This window comes from Rana temporaria, assembly GCF_905171775.1.
Source record: "Rana temporaria chromosome 11 unlocalized genomic scaffold, aRanTem1.1 chr11x, whole genome shotgun sequence".
NCBI classification, from domain to species: Eukaryota; Metazoa; Chordata; class Amphibia; order Anura; family Ranidae; genus Rana; species Rana temporaria.
The window spans coordinates 103,626-123,772 of NW_024404488.1; the positions used below are offsets into that span (position 1 = coordinate 103,626).

General features: G+C 50.7%; 1 protein-coding gene across 5 annotated transcripts in view; it reads left to right on the top strand.

The window, feature by feature from the left end:
* The window catches only part of PLEKHA7 (pleckstrin homology domain containing A7), a gene marked incomplete at its 3' end in the record, with an annotated part of 94,216 nt that extends 76,294 nt beyond the window's left edge, over positions 1-17,922 (top strand). For 3 of the 5 annotated variants that reach the window (XM_040334493.1, XM_040334489.1, XM_040334488.1), the window contains 12 exon segments: positions 1,449-1,502; positions 3,137-3,217; positions 6,197-6,265; positions 6,675-6,755; positions 10,765-10,914; positions 11,049-11,150; positions 11,989-12,097; positions 12,451-12,692; positions 14,650-14,856; positions 15,741-15,858; positions 17,515-17,606; positions 17,722-17,922. In XM_040334493.1, coding sequence (XP_040190427.1) covers positions 1,449-1,502; positions 3,137-3,217; positions 6,197-6,265; positions 6,675-6,755; positions 10,765-10,914; positions 11,049-11,150; positions 11,989-12,097; positions 12,451-12,692; positions 14,650-14,856; positions 15,741-15,858; positions 17,515-17,606; positions 17,722-17,922 — 1,506 coding nt within the window. 5 annotated transcript variants of the gene reach the window in all.
* Positions 17,923-20,147: the final 2,225 nt, after the last annotated feature.

Genomic DNA, 20,147 nt, shown 5'->3' on the forward strand with positions numbered 1-20,147 from the left:
CGCAGGGTAGTATTCCAACATGATAACCACCCCAAACACACCTCCAAGACCACCACTGCCTTGCTAAAGAAGCTGAGGGTAAAGGTGATGGGCTGGCCAAGCATGTCTCCAGACATGCAGGACTGCATATCCGAAACTGCGAGATTGGGACCTATTCTATGCTGTTTCTGATCCCCTGTCATAAGGGATCGTGGGAATTTGGTAAGAGGCCAATCTATAAGTCTGGTGGAGGATATGTCACTCTTTTCTTTTGGATACGTTCACAACTAATCTTTAATGTGGCACAGACGCACGGGTGTCTGACATACTACCGGCTTTCCAATAGACTCTCTGCTGTCAACATTTTGGACTGTTTAGTAACTCATTCAGAGTCAAAACTCACATTCAGTTGATGTTTTTTGATCCAAGTGTCTTTTGTTTTTTGTTTGTTTATTTATTTTTTCTTGCATATTACTAGGATTGTTGAGGGATTATGAGGTGACTGCATGCTGCACCCTAGTGGCCACTATAGGTCACTTCTGAAATAGCAGCCAACCTTTCACTTATATCACTATAGATCACCCACTTGCATACGTTTGTGTTTGGCAAGAAGGGTGGTTGAGGTAGAGCCATTTATATTTTTCTTATGTTTATTTCTTGTAGTTATTGTTTACACGATAATCGCAGCACCAGGAGGGATTAGACTGTGACTACGTTGCAGGTTCTCCTTTTCCCTCTTTTCTCTTCTTTCTGATATTTTTTTAGCGCAGTTTCTTTCCATTTTTTCATGTCTCCAGATCATCTGTGGGGGGAAGGGGGAGGAGCGCAAGGTCTCCAACATCCACCAGCTCTGTGATGTCATCATGGGGGAGGGGAAGAGGACTCCAGTGGCAACCTGTGAAGCTCTGGTGACCTCCATGCCCAAGAGGGTTAAAAATAATGGCGGCCACACAAAATATTCACACTTTGGGCCCAATTTGGACATTTTCACTTAGGGGTGTCCTGACTTTTGTTGCCAGCGGTTTAGACATTAATGGCTGTGTGTTGAGTTATTTGTTATACAAGCTGTACACTCCCCCCCCCCCCCTGTACACTCCTCCCCCCCTGTGTACACCCCTCCCCCCCTGTACACTCCTCCTCCCCCCTGTGTACACCCCCCCCTGTACACCCCTCCCCCCCCCCCCTGTACACTCCCCCCCCCTGTACACTCCCCCCCCTGTGTACACCCCTCCCCTCCCCCCCCCTGTGTACACTCCCTCCCCCCTCCCCCCCTGTACACTCACTACACAACATTGTAGATACAAAGTGTCATTTCCTCAGTGTTGTCACATGGAGGGGTGTACTTACTTTTGTCACATACTGTAATGTTCTGGCTGATGGGGGGGTGTACATACTTTGTCCATTGCTGAGCTGTCTGTATATAAATGATGTGTGTGGGGCCCCGGGGCCCGTCTGTGATCTCTCTGTAGGCGGATGACACCTACCTTCAGCTGAAGAAGGAGTTGGAGTATTTGGACCTCAAGGTAAGTCCCTCGTTTTCCTTCCATAAGATTCCCATTCATTGTCATCTGGGGGCCCCGACAAGTCCGGTGTGGGGGCCCCGTGTAGAGTGAAGGATTCTGGGAAGAGAAGTGTGTCTATGAGAGTCATTGTAGGTGACCAGAACCCCCCACAGCCCAAATCCGTCCCCCGAAATATCACCTCCGTGACCGTCCTCAGTGGGGGGAGGGGATACAATTACTTGGGGGACCCAGAACAATGACACACTGACACTTGGGGACCCAGAACAATGACACACTGACACTTGGGGGTCCCAGAACAATGACACCCTGACACTTGGGGGTCAAGAACAATGACACCCTGACACTTGGGGGTCCCAGAACAATGACACACTGACACTTGGGGGTCCCAGAACAATGACACACTGACACTTGGGGGTCCCAGAACAATGACACCCTGACACTTGGGGACCCAGAACAATGACACACTGACACTTGGGGATCCAGAACAATGACACCCTGACACTTGGGGGTCCAGAACAATGACACCCTGACACTTGGGGGTCCAGAACAATGACATCCTGACACTTGGGGGTCCAGAACAATGACACCCTGACACTTGGGGGTCCAGAACAATGACACCCTGACACTTGGGGGTCCAGAACAATGACACCCTGACACTTGGGGGTCCAGAACAATGACACACTGACACTTGGGGGTACAGAACAATGACACCCTGACACTTGGGGGTCCCAGAACAATGGCACACTGACACTTGGGGGTACAGAACAATGACACCCTGACACTTGGGGGTCCCAGAACAATGACACACTGACACTTGGGGGTCCCAGAACAATGACACCCTGACACTTGGGGTCCCCAGAACAATGACACCCTGACACTTGGGGGGTCCCAGAACAATGACACCCTGACACTTGGGGGTCCCAGAACAATGACACCCTTACACTTGGGGGTCCCAGAACAATGACACCCTGACACTTGGGGGTCCCAGAACAATGACACCCTGACACTTGGGGATCCCCAGAACAATGACACCCTGACACTTGGGGTCCCAGAACAATGACACCCTGACACTTGGGGGTCCCAGAACAATGACACCCTGACACTTGGGGGTCCCAGAACAATGACACCCTGACACTTGGGGGTCCCAGAACAATGACACCCCGACACTTGGGGGTCCAGAACAATGACACCCCGACACTTGGGGGTCCAGAACAATGACACCCTGACACTTGGGGGTCCAGAACAATGACACCCTGACACTTGGGGATCCCAGAACAATGACACCCTGACACTTGGGGGTCCCAGAACAACGACACCCTGACACTTGGGGGTCCCAGAACAACGACACCCTGACACTTGGGGGTCCCAGAACAATGACACCCTGACACTTGGGGGTCCAGAACAATGACACACTGACACTTGGGGGTCCAGAACAATGACACCCTGACACTTGGGGGTCCCACAACAATGACACCCTGACACTTGGGGGGTCCATAGAGAAGTGGGAGGTCCTCTGAGTTGGACTGGGGGGAGGGGTCCCCCGTAGAGGATTTGGGGGTGTCCTCGGTCAGGTTTGGGGGTCTCTCTCCTGATTTGTCGGATTCTGGTAACCTGTCACTTTTAATTTGGAACAGATAAAATATAATGAGCCTCTGATCAACCTCGTTCACAGTGTTCTAAGGAACTCCACCCCGGGGTACCGAACGAGCATTAACGTAAGCCGCCAGTCCCGCCCCCGCTCTGACCATTCCATGGCTTTGTGCGCGCGGCACGCCGCTAGTTAGAGCCGCTGCCGTCTTTGACTCGCTTCTCGTAGGTTTTATGATTTCTGGTTGTCGTGTTTTTATGTTTTTGTTCCTCTAGATATCATTTTTGGCTTGCGATGGCATTCAGTCTGCTTGCTTGTGTTCCGTGTATTATTGGGAATGTAGAGTGTCAGCTCTGTGACGAGGGCTTGTAGAATGACAGGAACTCAAAGTACATCCCAGCGAACTCTGACCTTTACAGGAAGTCCGAGATTTATGTACACTATGACATCATCATATTATATAGATCAGGGGGAGGGAACCTGTGAGAGGCGGAGATCTACCTGGGGGAGGGAACCTGTGAGAGGCGGAGATCTACCTGGGGAGGGAACCTGTGAGAGGCGGAGATCTAACTGGGGGAGGGAACCTGTGAGAGGCGGAGATCTACCTGGGGGAGGGAACCTGTGAGAGGCGGAGATCTACCTGGGGGAGGGAACCTGTGAGAGGCAGAGATCTACCTGGGGAGGGAACCTGTGAGAGGCGGAGATCTACCTGGGGGAGGGAACCTGTGCCAGGCGGAGATCTACCTGGGGGAGGGAACCTGTGCGAGGCGGAGATCTACCTGGGGGAGGGAACCTGTGAGAGGCGGAGATCTACCTGGGGGAGGGAACCTGTGAGAGGCGGAGATCTACCTGGGGGAGGGAACCTGTGAGAGGCGGAGATCTACCTGGGGGAGGAAACCTGTGAGAGGCGGAGATCTACCTGGGGGAGGGAACCTGTGAGAGGCGGAGATCTACCTGGGGGAGGGAACCTGTGAAAGGCGGAGATCTACCTGGGGGAGGGAACCTGTGAAAGGCGGAGATCTACCTGGGGGAGGGAACCTGTGAGAGGCGGAGATCTACCTGGACAACATGGAGGAGATTAAAGATCCCCAGAGCGTGCGGCGCCCTTTTATTATTTATTTTTTATATAAAAGCTATCAAACCCCCAATAAAATTATCACAGTGGTATCCTCTGCCCTCCTTCACATCACCCCCCACAGTAATGTCCTCTGCCCCCCCCCCCCACAGTAATGTCCTCTGCCCCCCACACAGTAATGTCCTCTGCCCCCCCCAGAGCAATGTCCTCTGCCCCCCACACAGTAATGTCCTCTGCCCCCCCCACACAGTAATGTCCTCTGCCCCCCCCACACAGTAATGTCCTCTGCCCCCCCACACAGTAATGTCCTCTGCCCCCCACACAGTAATATCCTCTGCCCCCCACACAGTAATGTCCTCTGCCCCCCACACAGTAATATCCTCTGCCCCCCACACAGTAATGTCCTCTGCCCCCCACACAGTAATATCCTCTGCCCCCCACACAGTAATGTCCTCTGCACCCCACACAGTAATGTCCTCTGCCCCCCACACAGTAATGTCCTCTGCCCCCCACACAGTAATGTCCTCTGCCCCCCACACAGTAATGTCCTCTGCCCCCCCACACAGTAATGTCCTCTGCCCCCCCACACAGTAATGTCCTCTGCCCCCCACACAGTAATATCCTCTGCCCCCCACACAGTAATATCCTCTGCCCCCCACACAGTAATGTCCTCTGCCCCCCACACAGTAATATCCTCTGCCCCCCACACAGTAATGTCCTCTGCCCCCCACACAGTAATATCCTCTGCCCCCCACACAGTAATGTCCTCTGCCCCCCACACAGTAATATCCTCTGCCCCCCACACAGTAATGTCCTCTGCCCCCCACACAGTAATATCCTCTGCCCCCCACACAGTAATGTCCTCTGCCCCCCACACAGTAATGTCCTCTGCCCCCCACACAGTAATATCCTCTGCCCCCCACACAGTAATGTCCTCTGCCCCCCACACAGTAATGTCCTCTGCCCCCCACACAGTAATATCCTCTGCCCCCCACACAGTAATATCCTCTGCCCCCCCCCCACAGTAATGTCCTCTGCCCCCCCCCCACAGTAATGTCCTCTGCCCCCCACACAGTAATGTCCTCTGCCCCCCCACACAGTAATATCCTCTGCCCCCCACACAGTAATATCCTCTGCCCCCCCCCACAGTAATGTCCTCTGCCCCCCCACACAGTAATATCCTCTGCCCCCCACACAGTAATGTCCTCTGCCCCCCCACACAGTAATATCCTCTGCCCCCCCCCCACAGTAATGTCCTCTGCCCCTTTCTCATCACACACCCACACAGTTGTATACTCTTCCCCCCACAGTAGTATGCCCTGACACTCTGCTGCTCTGCCCCCCCCCACGGTAGTATGCTCTGCCATCCACGCCCCCCCCACAGTAGTGTGCTCTGCCCCCCCCCCCACGGTAGTATGCTCTGCCATCCACGCCCCCCCCCACAGTAGTGTGCTCTGCCCCCCCCCCCACAGTATTATTCTCTGATACTCTGCCCCCCCCAGTTATGTGCTCTGCCACCACCCCATGTGTCCTGTGTCCCCCACAGTAGTTTTCCCTGCCCCCCATAGTGGTGTCCTCTGCCTTCTTCACACACAGAGCAGTTCTCTGCTCTTCCCTATCCCGGCGTGCAGCACAGCGGAGAGTGGGAGGAGCCAGAGTTGGCTTTTCATATTAACAAGCTGAGGATTGGTTGCTAGGACGCAGGGGGCGGTCACCTGCCAGTTAACCTTAAAAGCAGCTCCCCTCCTCCGCCCTGAGTTGTGCCGCCTCCCGCTCTGCGCTCTGACATGAGGATGAGAGCAGGGGAGGAGCCTGGGGGGGGAGGGAGTGGCATCCACACCACCCATTATTGGAGGAGAGAGCAGAGTCTGGGTGAGAACAATGGGTGTGTCTTGTTGGTGCTGAGGAACAATGTTGCCCATGATGAGTGCGGTCTTGCTGCATGTGCTACGGCTTGGCAGTCTGTGGACACGTCGCTTTCAGTGCCGGCGCCTCGTTTCTCCCGTAACGCCGCTTTTCTGTCTTCATCAGGTGGTGGGAAGAGAGTCGCTGAAAGATCGCTCCTCCAAGCCGGTCAGGATCGCCGAGAGTGATGTGGATGTAAGTTTTGTATTTCATGTCCTCTCCGCTGATAATTGGGACTTTTCTATGTGGAAGCAGCGGTCTCTCTGCAGAGGTCCAACCCACCGCAGGCAGGACTCCCCCCAATCGGCAGGTAGCATGAACTTTTTTGCTTGCAGATCCATAGGTATAATTCATCTCTCTGCAGAGAGACCACTGCTTCCAAAGCAGAGAACAAGGGGCCTTCCCTGCCGCATGCTGGCGGGGGAGGGGCTTTTCTACTTGGGCTGTGGCTGTTTTATAAGACTTTGCACCGCTTTCCTTTGATGCCGCTGTCCTAATGTCAGGTGCTGCGTATATAAGCCCCTCCCCCTGTGAGCCCTCCCCTGTGACTCCTCCCCCTGTGACCCCTCCCCCTGTGACTCCTCCCCCTGTGTTCTCTCTCCAGGTGAAGCTCAGTATTCTGTGTGAACAGGATCGGGTCCTGCAGGATCTAGAAGACAAGATTCGGGCTCTGAAGGACAACAAGGTGAGTTTCGGGGTCTCTGCGGTCGACAGCGAAGAGGTGACATTCCTCCTCCCAATATATATATATACAGAGCCTGGAAAAAGTACATTGTTTATAAACATTGATCAGACGGGAGATAGAAAGATACAAAGTAACATTGTTTATAAACATTGATCAGACGGGAGATAGAAAGATACAAAGTAACATTGTTTATAAACATTGATCAGACGGGAGATAGAAAGATACAAAGTAACATTATTTGCAGTGTCTTGAAAAAGTATTCATACCCCTATATATACAGAGACAGGAAAAAGTTTTCATACCCCTTGAAATTCCCCACATGTTGTCATGTTACACCCAAAAACATAAATGTATTTTATTGGGATTTTATGTGAGAGACACAAAGTGTCCCTTTACTCTGATAACTAAAATCTAGGGGAACCAATCACCTTCAGAAGTCACCTGATTAGTAAATAGAGTCCCCCTGTGTGTCATGTAATCTCAGTATAAATTCAGCTGTTCTGTGAGGCCCTCAGAGGTTTGTTAGAGAACCGTAGTAAACAAACAGCATCACGAAGGCCGAGGAACACCCCAGACAGGTCAGGGATAAAGTTGTGGAGAAGTATAAAGCAGGGTTCGGTTATAAAAAAATCTCCCAAGCTTTGAAGATCTGGCAGAGCTTCTGTTCAATCCATCATCGGGAAACGGAAAGAGTACGGCACAACCGCAAACCTACCAAGACACGGCCGTCCACCTAAACTGACCGGGCCGGGCAAGGAGAGTGTTCATCAGAGAAGCGGCCAAGAGGCCCATGGTAACTCTGGAGGAGCTGCACAGCTCGGGGGGGGGGGGGGGGGGGGGGGGGGGGGTATCTGTACACAGGACTATTAGTGGTCTCTCCACAAATCTGCCCTTTATGGAAGAAAGACATAAGAAGTCCGGTTTGTAGTTTGTGAGAAGGCATGTGGGGGAGGGGACACAGCAAACATGTGGGGGAGGGGACACAGCAAACATGTGGGGGAGGGGACACAGCAAACATGTGGGGGAGGGGACACAGCAAACATGTGGGGGAGGGGACACAGCAAACATGTGGGGGAGGGGACACAGCAAACATGTGGGGGAGGGGACACAGCAAACATGTGGGGGAGGGGACACAGCAAACATGTGGGGGAGGGGACACAGCAAACATGTGGAAGAAGGGGCTCTGGTCACATGACACCAAATTGCTATGTGTGGGGGAAAGTAACACTGCCCATCCCCCTGAACACACCATCCCCACTGTGAAACATGGTGGTGGCAGCATCATGTGGTGGGGATGCTTTTCTTCAGCAGGGACAGGGAAGCTGGTCAGAGTTGATGGGAAGATGGATGAAGACAAATACAGGACAATCTTAGAAGAAAAGACTTGAGACCGGGGGGGGGAGGGGGTTCCCCTTCCAGCAGGACAACAACCCTAAAGTACAGCCAGAGCTACAATGGAATGGTTTAGATCAAAGCCTATTCATGTGTTAGAATGGCCCAGTCACAGTCCAGACCTAAATCCCATCGAGAATCTGTGGCAAGACCTGAAAATTGCTGATCACAGACGCTCTCCATCCAATCTGACAGACTGAGATATTTTACAGAGAAGAAGAATGGAGGAGAAATGTCCCTCTCTAGATGTGCAAAGCTGGTAGAGACCCCCCAAAAAGACTTGTAGAGAAAGGGGAGTGACTCCGGGGGGCGCCATACAAATGCCCCTCCCCCCACACTTTTCACACATTTATTTGTATCGTTTTCCTTCCACTTCACAATTATGTGACACTTTGTGTCTCTCACATAAAATCCCAATAAAATACATTTACGTTTTTGGGTGTAACGTGAGAAGATGTGGGAAATTTCAAGGCACTGTAAACAATGTTACTTTGTATCTCTCTATCTCCCGTCTGATCAATGTTTATAAACAATGTTACTTTGTATCTCTCTCTCTCCCGTCTGATCAATGTTTATAAACAATGTTACTTTGTATCTCTCTCTCCCGTCTGATCGATGTTTATAAACAATGTTACTTTGTATCTCTCTATCTCTCCCGTCTGATCAATGTTTATAAACAATGTTACTTTGTATCTCTCTCTCCCGTCTGATCAATGTTTATAAACAATGTTACTTTGTATCTCTATCTCCCGTCTGATCAATGTTTATAAACAATGTTACTTTGTATCTCTATCTCCCGTCTGATCAATGTTTATAAACAATGTTACTTTGTATCTCTCTATCTCCCGTCTGATCAATGTTTATAAACAATGTTACTTTGTATCTCTCTATCTCCCGTCTGATCAATGTTTATAAACAATGTTACTTTGTATCTCTCTATCTCCCGTCTGATCAATGTTTATAAACAATGTTACTTTGTATCTCTATCTCCCGTCTGATCAATGTTTATAAACAATGTTACTTTGTATCTCTCTATCTCCCGTCTGATCAATGTTTATAAACAATGTTACTTTGTATCTCTCTATCTCCCGTCTGATCAATGTTTATAAACAATGTTACTTTGTATCTCTCTATCTCCCGTCTGATCAATGTTTATAAACAATGTTACTTTGTATCTCTCTATCTCCCGTCTGATCAATGTTTATAAACAATGTTACTTTGTATCTCTATCTCCCGTCTGATCAATGTTTATAAACAATGTTACTTTGTATCTCTCTATCTCCCGTCTGATCAATGTTTATAAACAATGTTACTTTGTATCTCTCTCTCCCGTCTGATCAATGTTTATAAACAATGTTACTTTGTATCTCTCTATCTCCCGTCTGATCAATGTTTATAAACAATGTTACTTTGTATCTCTCTATCTCCCGTCTGATCAATGTTTATAAACAATGTTACTTTGTATCTCTATCTCCCGTCTGATCAATGTTTATAAACAATGTTACTTTGTATCTCTCTATCTCCTCTCTGATCAATGTTTATAAACGATGTTACTTTGTATCTCTCTATCTCCTGTCTGATCAATGTTTATAAACAATGTTACTTTGTATCTCTATCTTCCGTCTGATCAATGTTTATAAACAATGTTACTTTGTATCTCTCTATCTCCCGTCTGATCAATGTTTATAAACAATGTTACTTTGTATCTCTCTATCTCCTGTCTGATCAATGTTTATAAACAATGTTACTTTGTATCTCTCTATCTTCCGTCTGATCAATGTTTATAAACAATGTTACTTTGTATCTCTCTCTCCCGTCTGATCAATGTTTATAAACAATGTTACTTTGTATCTCTCTATCTCCTGTCTGATCAATGTTTATAAACAATGTTACTTTGTATCTCTCTATCTCCCGTCTGATCAATGTTTATAAACAATGTTACTTTGTATCTTTCTATCTCCTGTCTGATCAATGTTTATAAACAATGTTACTTTGTATCTCTCTATCTCCCGTCTGATCAATGTTTATAAACAATGTTACTTTGTATCTCTCTATCTCCTGTCTGATCAATGTTTATAAACAATGTTACTTTGTATCTCTCTATCTCCCGTCTGATCAATGTTTATAAACAATGTTACTTTGTATCTCTCTATCTCCTGTCTGATCAATGTTTATAAACAATGTTACTTTGTATCTCTCTATCTTCCGTCTGATCAATGTTTATAAACAATGTTACTTTGTATCTCTCTATCTCCCGTCTGATCAATGTTTATAAACAATGTTACTTTGTATCTCTCTATCTCCCGTCTGATCAATGTTTATAAACAATGTTACTTTGTATCTCTCTATCTCCCGTCTGATCAATGTTTATAAACAATGTTACTTTGTATCTCTCTATCTCCCGTCTGATCAATGTTTATAAACAATGTTACTTTGTATCTCTCTATCTCCCGTCTGATCAATGTTTATAAACAATGTTACTTTGTATCTCTCTATCTCCCGTCTGATCAATGTTTATAAACAATGTTCCTTTTTCCAGGCCCTGTATATACACAGCTTTGTTATATAGAGATATGCCCCTTAGATTGGTGATTTTATACTTTCTAACCAATCGCAGGACAAGCTGGAGACGGTTCTGGAGGTTCTGCACAGACAGATGGACCAGTACAAGGACCAACCACAGCACACCGAGAAAATCTCCTACCAGCAGCGCCTCCTGCAGGAGGATTTGGTGCAGATCCGAGCCGAGATGTCGAAGGTCTCCACGGTATGTGTTGATTACATGTAGTGCAGCGCCCCCTAGGGACGGATTCTGGGAGATCACATGAAATCCTGGATAATGATTGGTTCAGACATGTGACCTCCACATTCTCAGACGGATGTATTTTGTGCCCCACACAGGACATGGAGAACTCGTGGAACGAATATCTGAGGCTGGAGAGCGACGTCATACGGCTGAGACAAATGTTACAGGAGCAGATGAACCGATCGCCCTCATCTCAGGTGACGTCATATCGCCGATCACCGCGGTCAGCTGACCCCCCCCCCCCCAATACACGTCATACCGCGATCAGCTGACCCCCCCAATACACGTCATACCGCGGTCAGCGGACCCCCCCAATACACGTCATACCGCGGTCAGCTGACCCCCCCGATACACGTCATACCGCGATCAGCTGACCCCCCGATACACGTCATACCGCGATCAGCTGACCCCCCGATACACGTCATACCGCGGTCAGCTGACCCCCAATACACGTCATACCGCGGTCATCTAACCCCCCGATACACGTCACACCGCGGTCAGCTGACCCCCCGATACACGTCATACCGCGATCAGCTGACCCCCCGATACACGTCATACCGCGATCAGCGGACCCCCCGATACACGTCATACCGCGATCAGCGGACCCCCCGATACACGTCATACCGCGGTCAGCTGACCCCCAATACACGTCATACCGCGGTCATCTAACCCCCCAATACACGTCATACCGCGGTCAGCGGACCCCCCCAATACACGTCATACCGCGGTCAGCTGACCCCCCGATACACGTCATACCGCGATCAGCTGACCCCCCAATACACGTCATACTGCAGTCAGCTGACCCCCCCCCCCAATACACGTCATACCGCAGTCAGCTGACCCCCCAATACACATCATACCGCAGTCAGCTGACCCCCCAATACACGTCATACTGCAGTCAGCTGATCCCCCAATACACGTCATACCGCGATCAGCTGACCCCCCCGATACACGTCATACTGCAGTCAGCTGATCCCCCAATACACGTCATACCGCAGTGACATCACACAATATTTCTTCTTCGCTGTCCCCCAGGACCGGACGCAGCTGCAGAAGGATCTGTGGAGGATCGAGGACGTCACCGCCGGTCTCAGCTCCAATAAGTTGAACTATAAAGTGCTGGTGGAGTCGTTCAAAAATCCAGGTAAGATGCCTGACTCCGCCCCTTCCTGCGTACACTGCGCTACTGCCTATGAGGGCGATACGCCAGGGAATGCTAATCCCTCAGACTGAGGCTATTCTGATTGGCTGAGGCTCAGTTATACTAAAGGGGGAGGGGACACGGGGATTGGTTTTTATCCGTTCAGCCGGAATGCTGACCTTACTGCCTGTACAGAAGACCAATGAAGAGAGAATCCACAGACTGTATATACAGAAATTAAAATATGGGACAGCAATCGCTAATGTCAGAGAGATAATCGTCATTGGTGAGTGGAGCGTCCTGTGCCCCGCCCTCTTATGGGCGGAGAGCTAAGTGTGTGAAATTCTCTCTTGCAGAAAGGAAAACGGTGCCTTTGGTTTCCTCCACCTTCGTGCCTTCCGGAAGTACGGCGTTCACCTCGGTTCGCAGTAAATCCGTCTCTTCTCAGAACCAGCCCAGTCTTGTGATGCAGACGCTGGAGGCGGGGCTTTACCATCAGCCGTACACCCAGAGCAGGTCGCAGTCCCAGCCGCAGCTGCTGCAGAAACCAGAACTGCGCCTTCAGTCGCCAACCCGAGCGCCGACGCCGCCAAAACTCGTGAGTAACGGGGGAGGGGAGGAGGAGCCGCTCTGATGTAGCCTGAGATAAAAGGCCGCCGTGATTTTCTATATAATGATACAATGTATAATAATAGTACAATGTATATATTACAATAACATGAATAGTATAATATGGTACACAGGGCTCAACATGTCAAGTCCTGAGCTACTAGCCAGGCCTCAAGGGTTACTCGCCACCAGTTGCCCCACCCAACTCCGCCCCTAACCCCCCTAAACACGCCCCCAAATTATTTAATGAAATGACACTTGAATGTTTTATGCAGAATTAAGTTACAAAAATAAATATTAACAACAACTTTATCAGTGCCCATCAATGCCGGTTCACCTGTGCCCATTAATGCAGCCTCACCTGTGCCCACCATTGCATCCTCCCTGTGCCCAAGCCTTGCTGTGCCCACCATTGCAGCCTTGCTGTGCCAACCATTGCACCCTCTCTGTGCCCAAGCCTCGCTGTGCCCACCATTGCATCCTCGCTGTGCCCACCATTGCATCCTCGCTGTGCCCACCGTTGCAGCCTCACCTGTGCCCACCATTGCATCCTCCCTGTGCCCAAGCCTCGCTGTGCCCACCATTTCATCCTCGCCTTGCCCACTGTTGCAGCCTCGCTGTGCCCACCATTGCACCCTCTGTGCCCAAGCCTTGCTGTGCCCACCATTGCACCCACCATCAAGAGAGAGGGCAGCCAGACATTATTGGAGGAAGGGGAAAGCTGCGGAATCACAGAGCAGGATAGCCCGCTGTAACAGCTTACATTACAATTGCCTCCACTCTGCTTGTCATCACACAGCCCTGCCTCCTCCTGACCCCGCACCTGTGATAGACAGAACGCAGGTCCAATGCTGGGATGTGTTCTTTTTCAGGCTCTGTCTATAGAGGGGTGTGAATACTTTTTTAGGCTCTGTCTATAGAGGAGTATGAATACTTTTTCAGGCGCTGTATATAGAGGGGTATGAATACTTTTTCAGGCTCTGTCTATAGAGGGGTGTGAATACTTTTTCGAGTGGAGGAGAGCTGGTGGGGGTGGAAGAGAGCTGGGGGGGGGGGTGGAGGAGAGCTGGGGGGGGGGGGGGAGGAGGGCCGGGGGGGGGGGGGTGGAGGAGAGCCGGGGGGTGGAGGAGAGCTGGGGGGGGGTGGAGGAGAGCTGGTGGGGGTGGAAGAGAGCTGGGGGGGGGTGGAGGAGATCCGGGGGGGGGTGGAGGAGATCCGGGGGGGGTGGAGGAGAGCTGGGGGGGGATGGAGGAGAGCCGGGGGGGGGTGGAGAGCCGGGGGGGGTGGAAGAGAGCCGGGGGGGGGGCGGGTGGAGGAGAGCCGGGGGGGGGGGGGGGGGCGGGTGGAGGAGAGCCGGGGGGGGTGGAGGAGAGCCGGGGGGTGGAGGAGAGCTGGGGGGGGTGGAGGAGAGCCGGGGGGGTGGAAGAGAGCCGGGGGGTGGAGGAGAGCCGGGGGGGGGTGGAGGAGAGCCGGGGGGGGGGGGGGGGGGGGGGGGGGGGGGAGAGCCAGGGGGTGAGGACCCCTTAGCCCGAGCACTGATGTCCTGTTTGCAGAATTTATGGGCAGATTGAAGTGTAATATCTGCAGATTTAATAGAAAGTTTTATTGGCTGTAATTGATGATAATTGATGATAATTGATAATTGATAATTGATGATAATTGATAATTGATGATGATTGATAATTGATGATAATTGATAATTGATGATGATTGATAATTGATGATGATTGATAATTGATGATAATTGATGATGATTGATAATTGATGATGATTGATAATTGATGATAATTGATGATAATTGATGATAATTGATAATTGATGATCGGACTGGAGACTCGTATTGTATTAATACTGTTTATTATTTTTGTTATTTGTATTTCTCTGATACAATGTTACTTCTCTTGTTGAGGGTGGAGTTCCCCTTTAAGTGTGCCTCCTATTTCCAGGATGACGGCGTCCCGCCGCGACCTCCCCTGCCGGACATGTACAGTCCAGATGACCTTCCCCCGAACATCCCTCCCCCGCCAGCCCTGCCCCCTCCCCCGCGGGAATCCTCTGTGGTCAGACATACATCGGTGCGGGGCTTAAAGAGGCAGTCGGATGAGAGGAAGAGGGACCGGGAGATGGGGCAGGGCACCAACGGAGACTACAGGGTGAGTGTTCCCACCACAGGCTATAAACCAATCACCATAGAAGGGGGCCGGCCATGTGCAGAACCTCCTACATTGATCAGTGTTGCAGTCTCTGCATCCCTCTAGGTGGGATCTCGGTACCGGCATCGTGTCAATGCGCCCAGAGGCGATTCAGTTCGCATGTGCCGTGCTATATAAGTTTTTCATTCATTCAATGTTGAGAGAAGAGAGGGACGGTTAAACCTAAATAGGAGTAAAGCTCCCATGATGGGTAACCAAGTGTTAATTAGGCAGAAACTGGACTTGGATTGGGTTGGAAACGTATTTTATTGTATCAAAAAATTCCCACAAAAAAAGTAAATAAACTTTAAACACACGGAATATTAAGAATGTCCCTTCACCACACCTCTAAGACCCCATTCACACCTAGGCGTTTTTACGCCTGTAGCGCTACGCCTCTGCCGCCAGAGGGCTGGAAATACATGTCCCTCTATGGAGATGGTTCACATCTCCACGCCGAACGCCGGACGCCTGTCGCCTGCGGCGTGAAAAAAGGTCCCGGACCTTTTTTTCAGGCGTCTTCGAGCGTTCGGCTAGGAGATGGCAATCATCTCCATAGAGGGGGTCATCTTGGGGCACATCTAGGCGGACAATACCCGCGTTTTGTCGCCGCAAATCGCGGTACAAAACGCCGCTATTTTTACCGCGATTTGCGGCGACAAAACGCCGCGATTTCGTCCGTCTAGATGTGAATGCAGCCTTAGAAGTGATGTCACAGTGTACGTCCGGACAAATAGTTGATGTAGGCGGGGTTTTAGTGTCTTTTCCTCCCTTATAAAGCAGCTTGTTGTTGTTTTTATACTTTATCTGAATTCCCCCCCACCCTTTCTCCTTTGTGATCACAGGTAGAACTGCGCACTTATGTCAGCGAACCAGAACTCGCCAATCTCAGCAGCGACTCCTCCTCCCCGCCGTCCGGCTTCCTGGGCTCAGATTCTGGTTACCAAACGTTGCCTACTAGAGGTAAGAGAAGGAGTGGTGAGGTTTCCCATACGGGGGGGGGGGGGACTACAATTCCCAGCATGCCCAGTCACCTCCATGCTTGTTTCCTACCTCCAATCCAATCCGCAAAAAAAAAAGTGTAGTGGGCTGTGTCCGTGTCTGCTCTGCAAATACAGAGCAGACATGGACCTGCCATCCGCCCGCTCCGCTCATTGTGGCCCCGTGACCGGTTACCAAGTCGCTTAAGTGGCCCTCTCTCTTCAAAAGGTCGGGCACCCCTGGCTTAGAAGACAGATCACGATTCTCGCAGCGTAACATCATCTTTCACAGTCACTTCTTTTTTATTTTATTTTTTATACATTGAAGTGAATTTTTTCCAAAAAATTGCATTTGAAAGACCGCGGGGCAAATACCGTGTGACATAAAATATTGCAACAATCGCCAATTTTATTCCCCGGGGTCTCTGCTAAAATATATATAACGTTTGGGGGTTCCAAGTCATTTTCTAGCAAAAAATATTGATTTTACCTTAAACAACAGAAAAAGGTTTGTAGCTGGATTCAGGTAGGAGGGTGCATCCTTGCGGCGGCGTAGCGTATCGTATTTACACAAAGTACTTGCCTGCTAAGTTACGGCGGCGTAGCGTAAATGCGGCGGGCGTAAGCGCGCCTAATTCAAATTAGGCTGAGGGGGCGTGTTTTATGTTAATGGGGGGTGACCTGACGTGATTGACGTTTTTTAGGAACGGCGCATGCGCCGCCCGTGTACATATCCCAGTGTGCATTGCGGCAAAGTACGCCGCAAGGACCTATTGGTTTCAACGTGGACGTAAATTACGTCCAGCCCTATTCACGGACGACTTACGCAAACGACGTAAGATTTTCAAATTTCAACGCGGGAACGACGGCCATACTTAACGTTACTAGTCCAGCTATTTGATGGAATAACTATACGCCTGAAAATGCCTTACGTAAATGGCGTATCTGTACTGCGTCGGCCGGGTGTACGTTGGTGAATAGGCGTATCTAGTGATTTACATATTCTACGCCGAACTCCGAACTAGCGCCACCTAGCGGCCAGCCTAAAAATTACACTTTAAGATACGACGGTGTAAGACACTTACGCCGCTCGTATATGAGCCTAATTTAGGCGTATCTGGTTACCAGAATATGCTTAAATTTGCGTCGGCGCAGATTCAGACTTAGGCTGGCGTATCTACTGATAATCTACTGATACGCCAGCCTAAGTCTTTCTGAATCTGCCTACTGGACTTTAAGTGGTTAAACTTCCCTCATTTACACAGTTTTCATTTGATCTAAGAAGGAAGTTAGTTACAATGTTTCATGTTAAGAACTTGGCAGACTGCCGGATATTTTCTTTTGACAGCTGATAATTTTCTCCACTTGTTCTATGAAAGAATCGGCAAACTCTGCATTGGAGATCGTCAGGGGGGGAGGAATCGAGATCACGATTTTTTAACGATTAATTGTGCAGCTCTACTGAGCTCTACTGTTTATTATGCATTGTGCTGAGCAGTCCTCTTTATGATGCATTGTGCTGAGCAGTCCTCTTTATGATGCATTGTGTTGAGCAGTCCTCTTTATGATGCATTGTGTTGAGCAGTCCTGTTTATGATGAAGTCTGATCTCCCGTATCTCACAATTTTTCTTCTCCCAGGTTTCTCTGGCTCCACCTCCAGGCTCCCTCAGTCCTCCTCCTCGGCGGTCTCATCGTACGTCACGTTACGGAGGGGCACCGACACTTCTAAGGTAACGCCATGAAAACGCTCGGCTGCTTCTTCCCTCGGAGACGCCGGGAACGTTTTTTTTCCCTTTTTTTTTCTCTCCGTCACATCGGTGGTCGTTTCTCTTTTCACTTTGACAGGACAGACCAAAAAGTGCCTTTGAGCGCCTTTACGCCGGCGACAACCAAAGAGGTAAAATCAGCGCCGAAGAGCAGCTCCAGCGCATGAAGCGTCACCAGAAAGCCCTCGTACGCGAACGCAAGAGGACGCTCAGCCAAGGAGAGAAGCCGCCGGCGAGCGGCCGCCCGGCCTCGCGGCCCGTGTCCGCGGACATCAGCTCAGTATGTTAGCGCAAGGGGAGGAGCCTCCTCTGACTTTTTTTTTCCTTCTATAGCATCTGATAGCGAGCACTTTATCGGCAGCGTGCATGGTGCCAGCGATCTCATCTAGAAGTAGATCCATCGCTTTCTTAGCTGCAGGGAGTAACCGGCTGCTTGGACCGACAAAACTTAACCGGGTAGAATTTATAAGAAGAATAGTTATTTTTTCTAAGAAAATAAAAATAAAACAAAAATAACAATTTCCATTGACATCCCCAGCTTCTAGACTGTTAACAAGCACAAGCTGTGTGGGGGCGCTCCGCACGTGTCTGGTGGCGCTCGGCGCGTGTCTGGTGGCGCTCCACGCGTGTCTGGGGGCGCTCCGCACGTGTCTGGGGGCGCTCCGCACGTGTCTGGTGGCGCTCGGCGCGTGTCTGGTGGCGCTCCACGCGTGTCTGGGGGCGCTCCGCACGTGTCTGGGGGCGCTCCGCATGTGTCTGGTGGCGCCCCGCACGTGTCTGGGGGCGCTCCGCGGGTGGCGCCCCGCACGTGTCTGCGATAATAATAGAGAAGTATATTGTTTGTAGACGGCTTCAGCACAATGGAGATAGGCAGGGCTGTCATGCCCCCCTGGTGACCTGCAGAGGGCGCTAGTGAATGGAGCAAGGCTGGGGTAACGATGTCTGCCGCCCGTGTCACGTGACCTGGCGTCTTCGTCTATAGGGTGCTATGCATACATGCAGTGACTTCTTCCCCGAGTGCGCTGTGTCTCCATACTTAACGAAACGCCATCCCTCCCTCTAACATCCCGCCAGCTGCTCCTCACCCTCCTTCTCCATCTTCCGCTTCTCTCTTTTTATGTTGATGAAAAATATTAATTTGTTTATAAGAAATCGCTAACAGTCATACTCATTGCTGCCAGGCTTCCTCCTCATTGTAGCTGCTCTGTGCATTAATGACATCGCCGCGCCACCCATCCAGTAACTTCATCCGGACGCCATCCTCATAACCGCTGCCAGGGCTGATACACCCATGGGTGGGGGGGCAGGGTCATTAGTGGTGCCAGGGCAGGCACAGTGTGACACCCATGGGGGGGATGGGCAGGAAATACCACTTCCACTATTAATGGTACCAGGGCATATGAAATTTGACACCTGGAGGGAGCAGGATATACCACCTTCTGCCATTGCTGGTGCCAGGGCATATACAGTGTGAAATGTGTAAAATCCATGAGGGGGGGGGGGGGTGCAGGAAATGCCACCTTCCACCATTAGTGGTGCCAGGGCAGACAGTGTGCAACCCATGGAGAGGGGTCAGGAAATACCACCTCCTGCCATTAGTGGTGCCAGGGCAGATGCAGTTTGACACCCATGGGAACAGGAAATACTGCCTTATGCCATTACTGGTGCCGGGGCAGATACAGTGTGACACCCGATTGGGAGAGGGGCAGGAAATGCCACCTTCCACCCTTAGTGGTGCCAGGGCAAACACAGTGTGACACTCGATGGAAGGGGGGGAGCAGGAAAAACCATTTCCCGCCATTTTAGTGGTGCCAGGGCAGACAGTGTGCAACTCATGGAGAGGGGTCAGGAAATACTGCCTTATGCCATTACTGGTGCCAGGCAGATACAGTGTGACACACGATTGGGAGGGGGGGCAGGAAATGCCACCTTCCACCCTTAGTGGTGCCAGGGCAAACACAGTGTGACACTCGATGGAAGGGGGGGAGCAGGAAAAAACATTTCCCGCCATTAGTGGTGCCAGGGCAGACAGTGTGCAACTCATGGAGAGGGGTCAGGAAATACCACCTTCTGCCATTAGTGGTGCCAGGGCAGATACAGTGTGACACCCAAGGGGGTGTGGGGGGGGGGGGGGGAGAAGGAAATACCACCTTCCATTATTAATGGTGCCAGGGCAGATACAGTGCGACACTCATTGGGGGGGGAAGCAGGACATACCACCTTCTGCTAATAATGGTGGCAGGGCAGACACAGTGTGACACCCATGGCCGGGGGGGGGGGGGGGGGGGGGGGAGAGACAAGGAAATACCACCTTCCACTATTAATGGTGCCAGGGTGTGTGCAATTTGACATCCGGGGGGAACAGGAAATACTGCCTTCTGCTATTACTGGTGCCAGAGCAGATTGTTTGACACCCATGGGAGGCTGGAAATGGCACTTCCCGCCATTACTGGTGCCAGGGCAGATACAGTGTGACACCCATGGGGAGGGGGGGGGGTCCAGGAA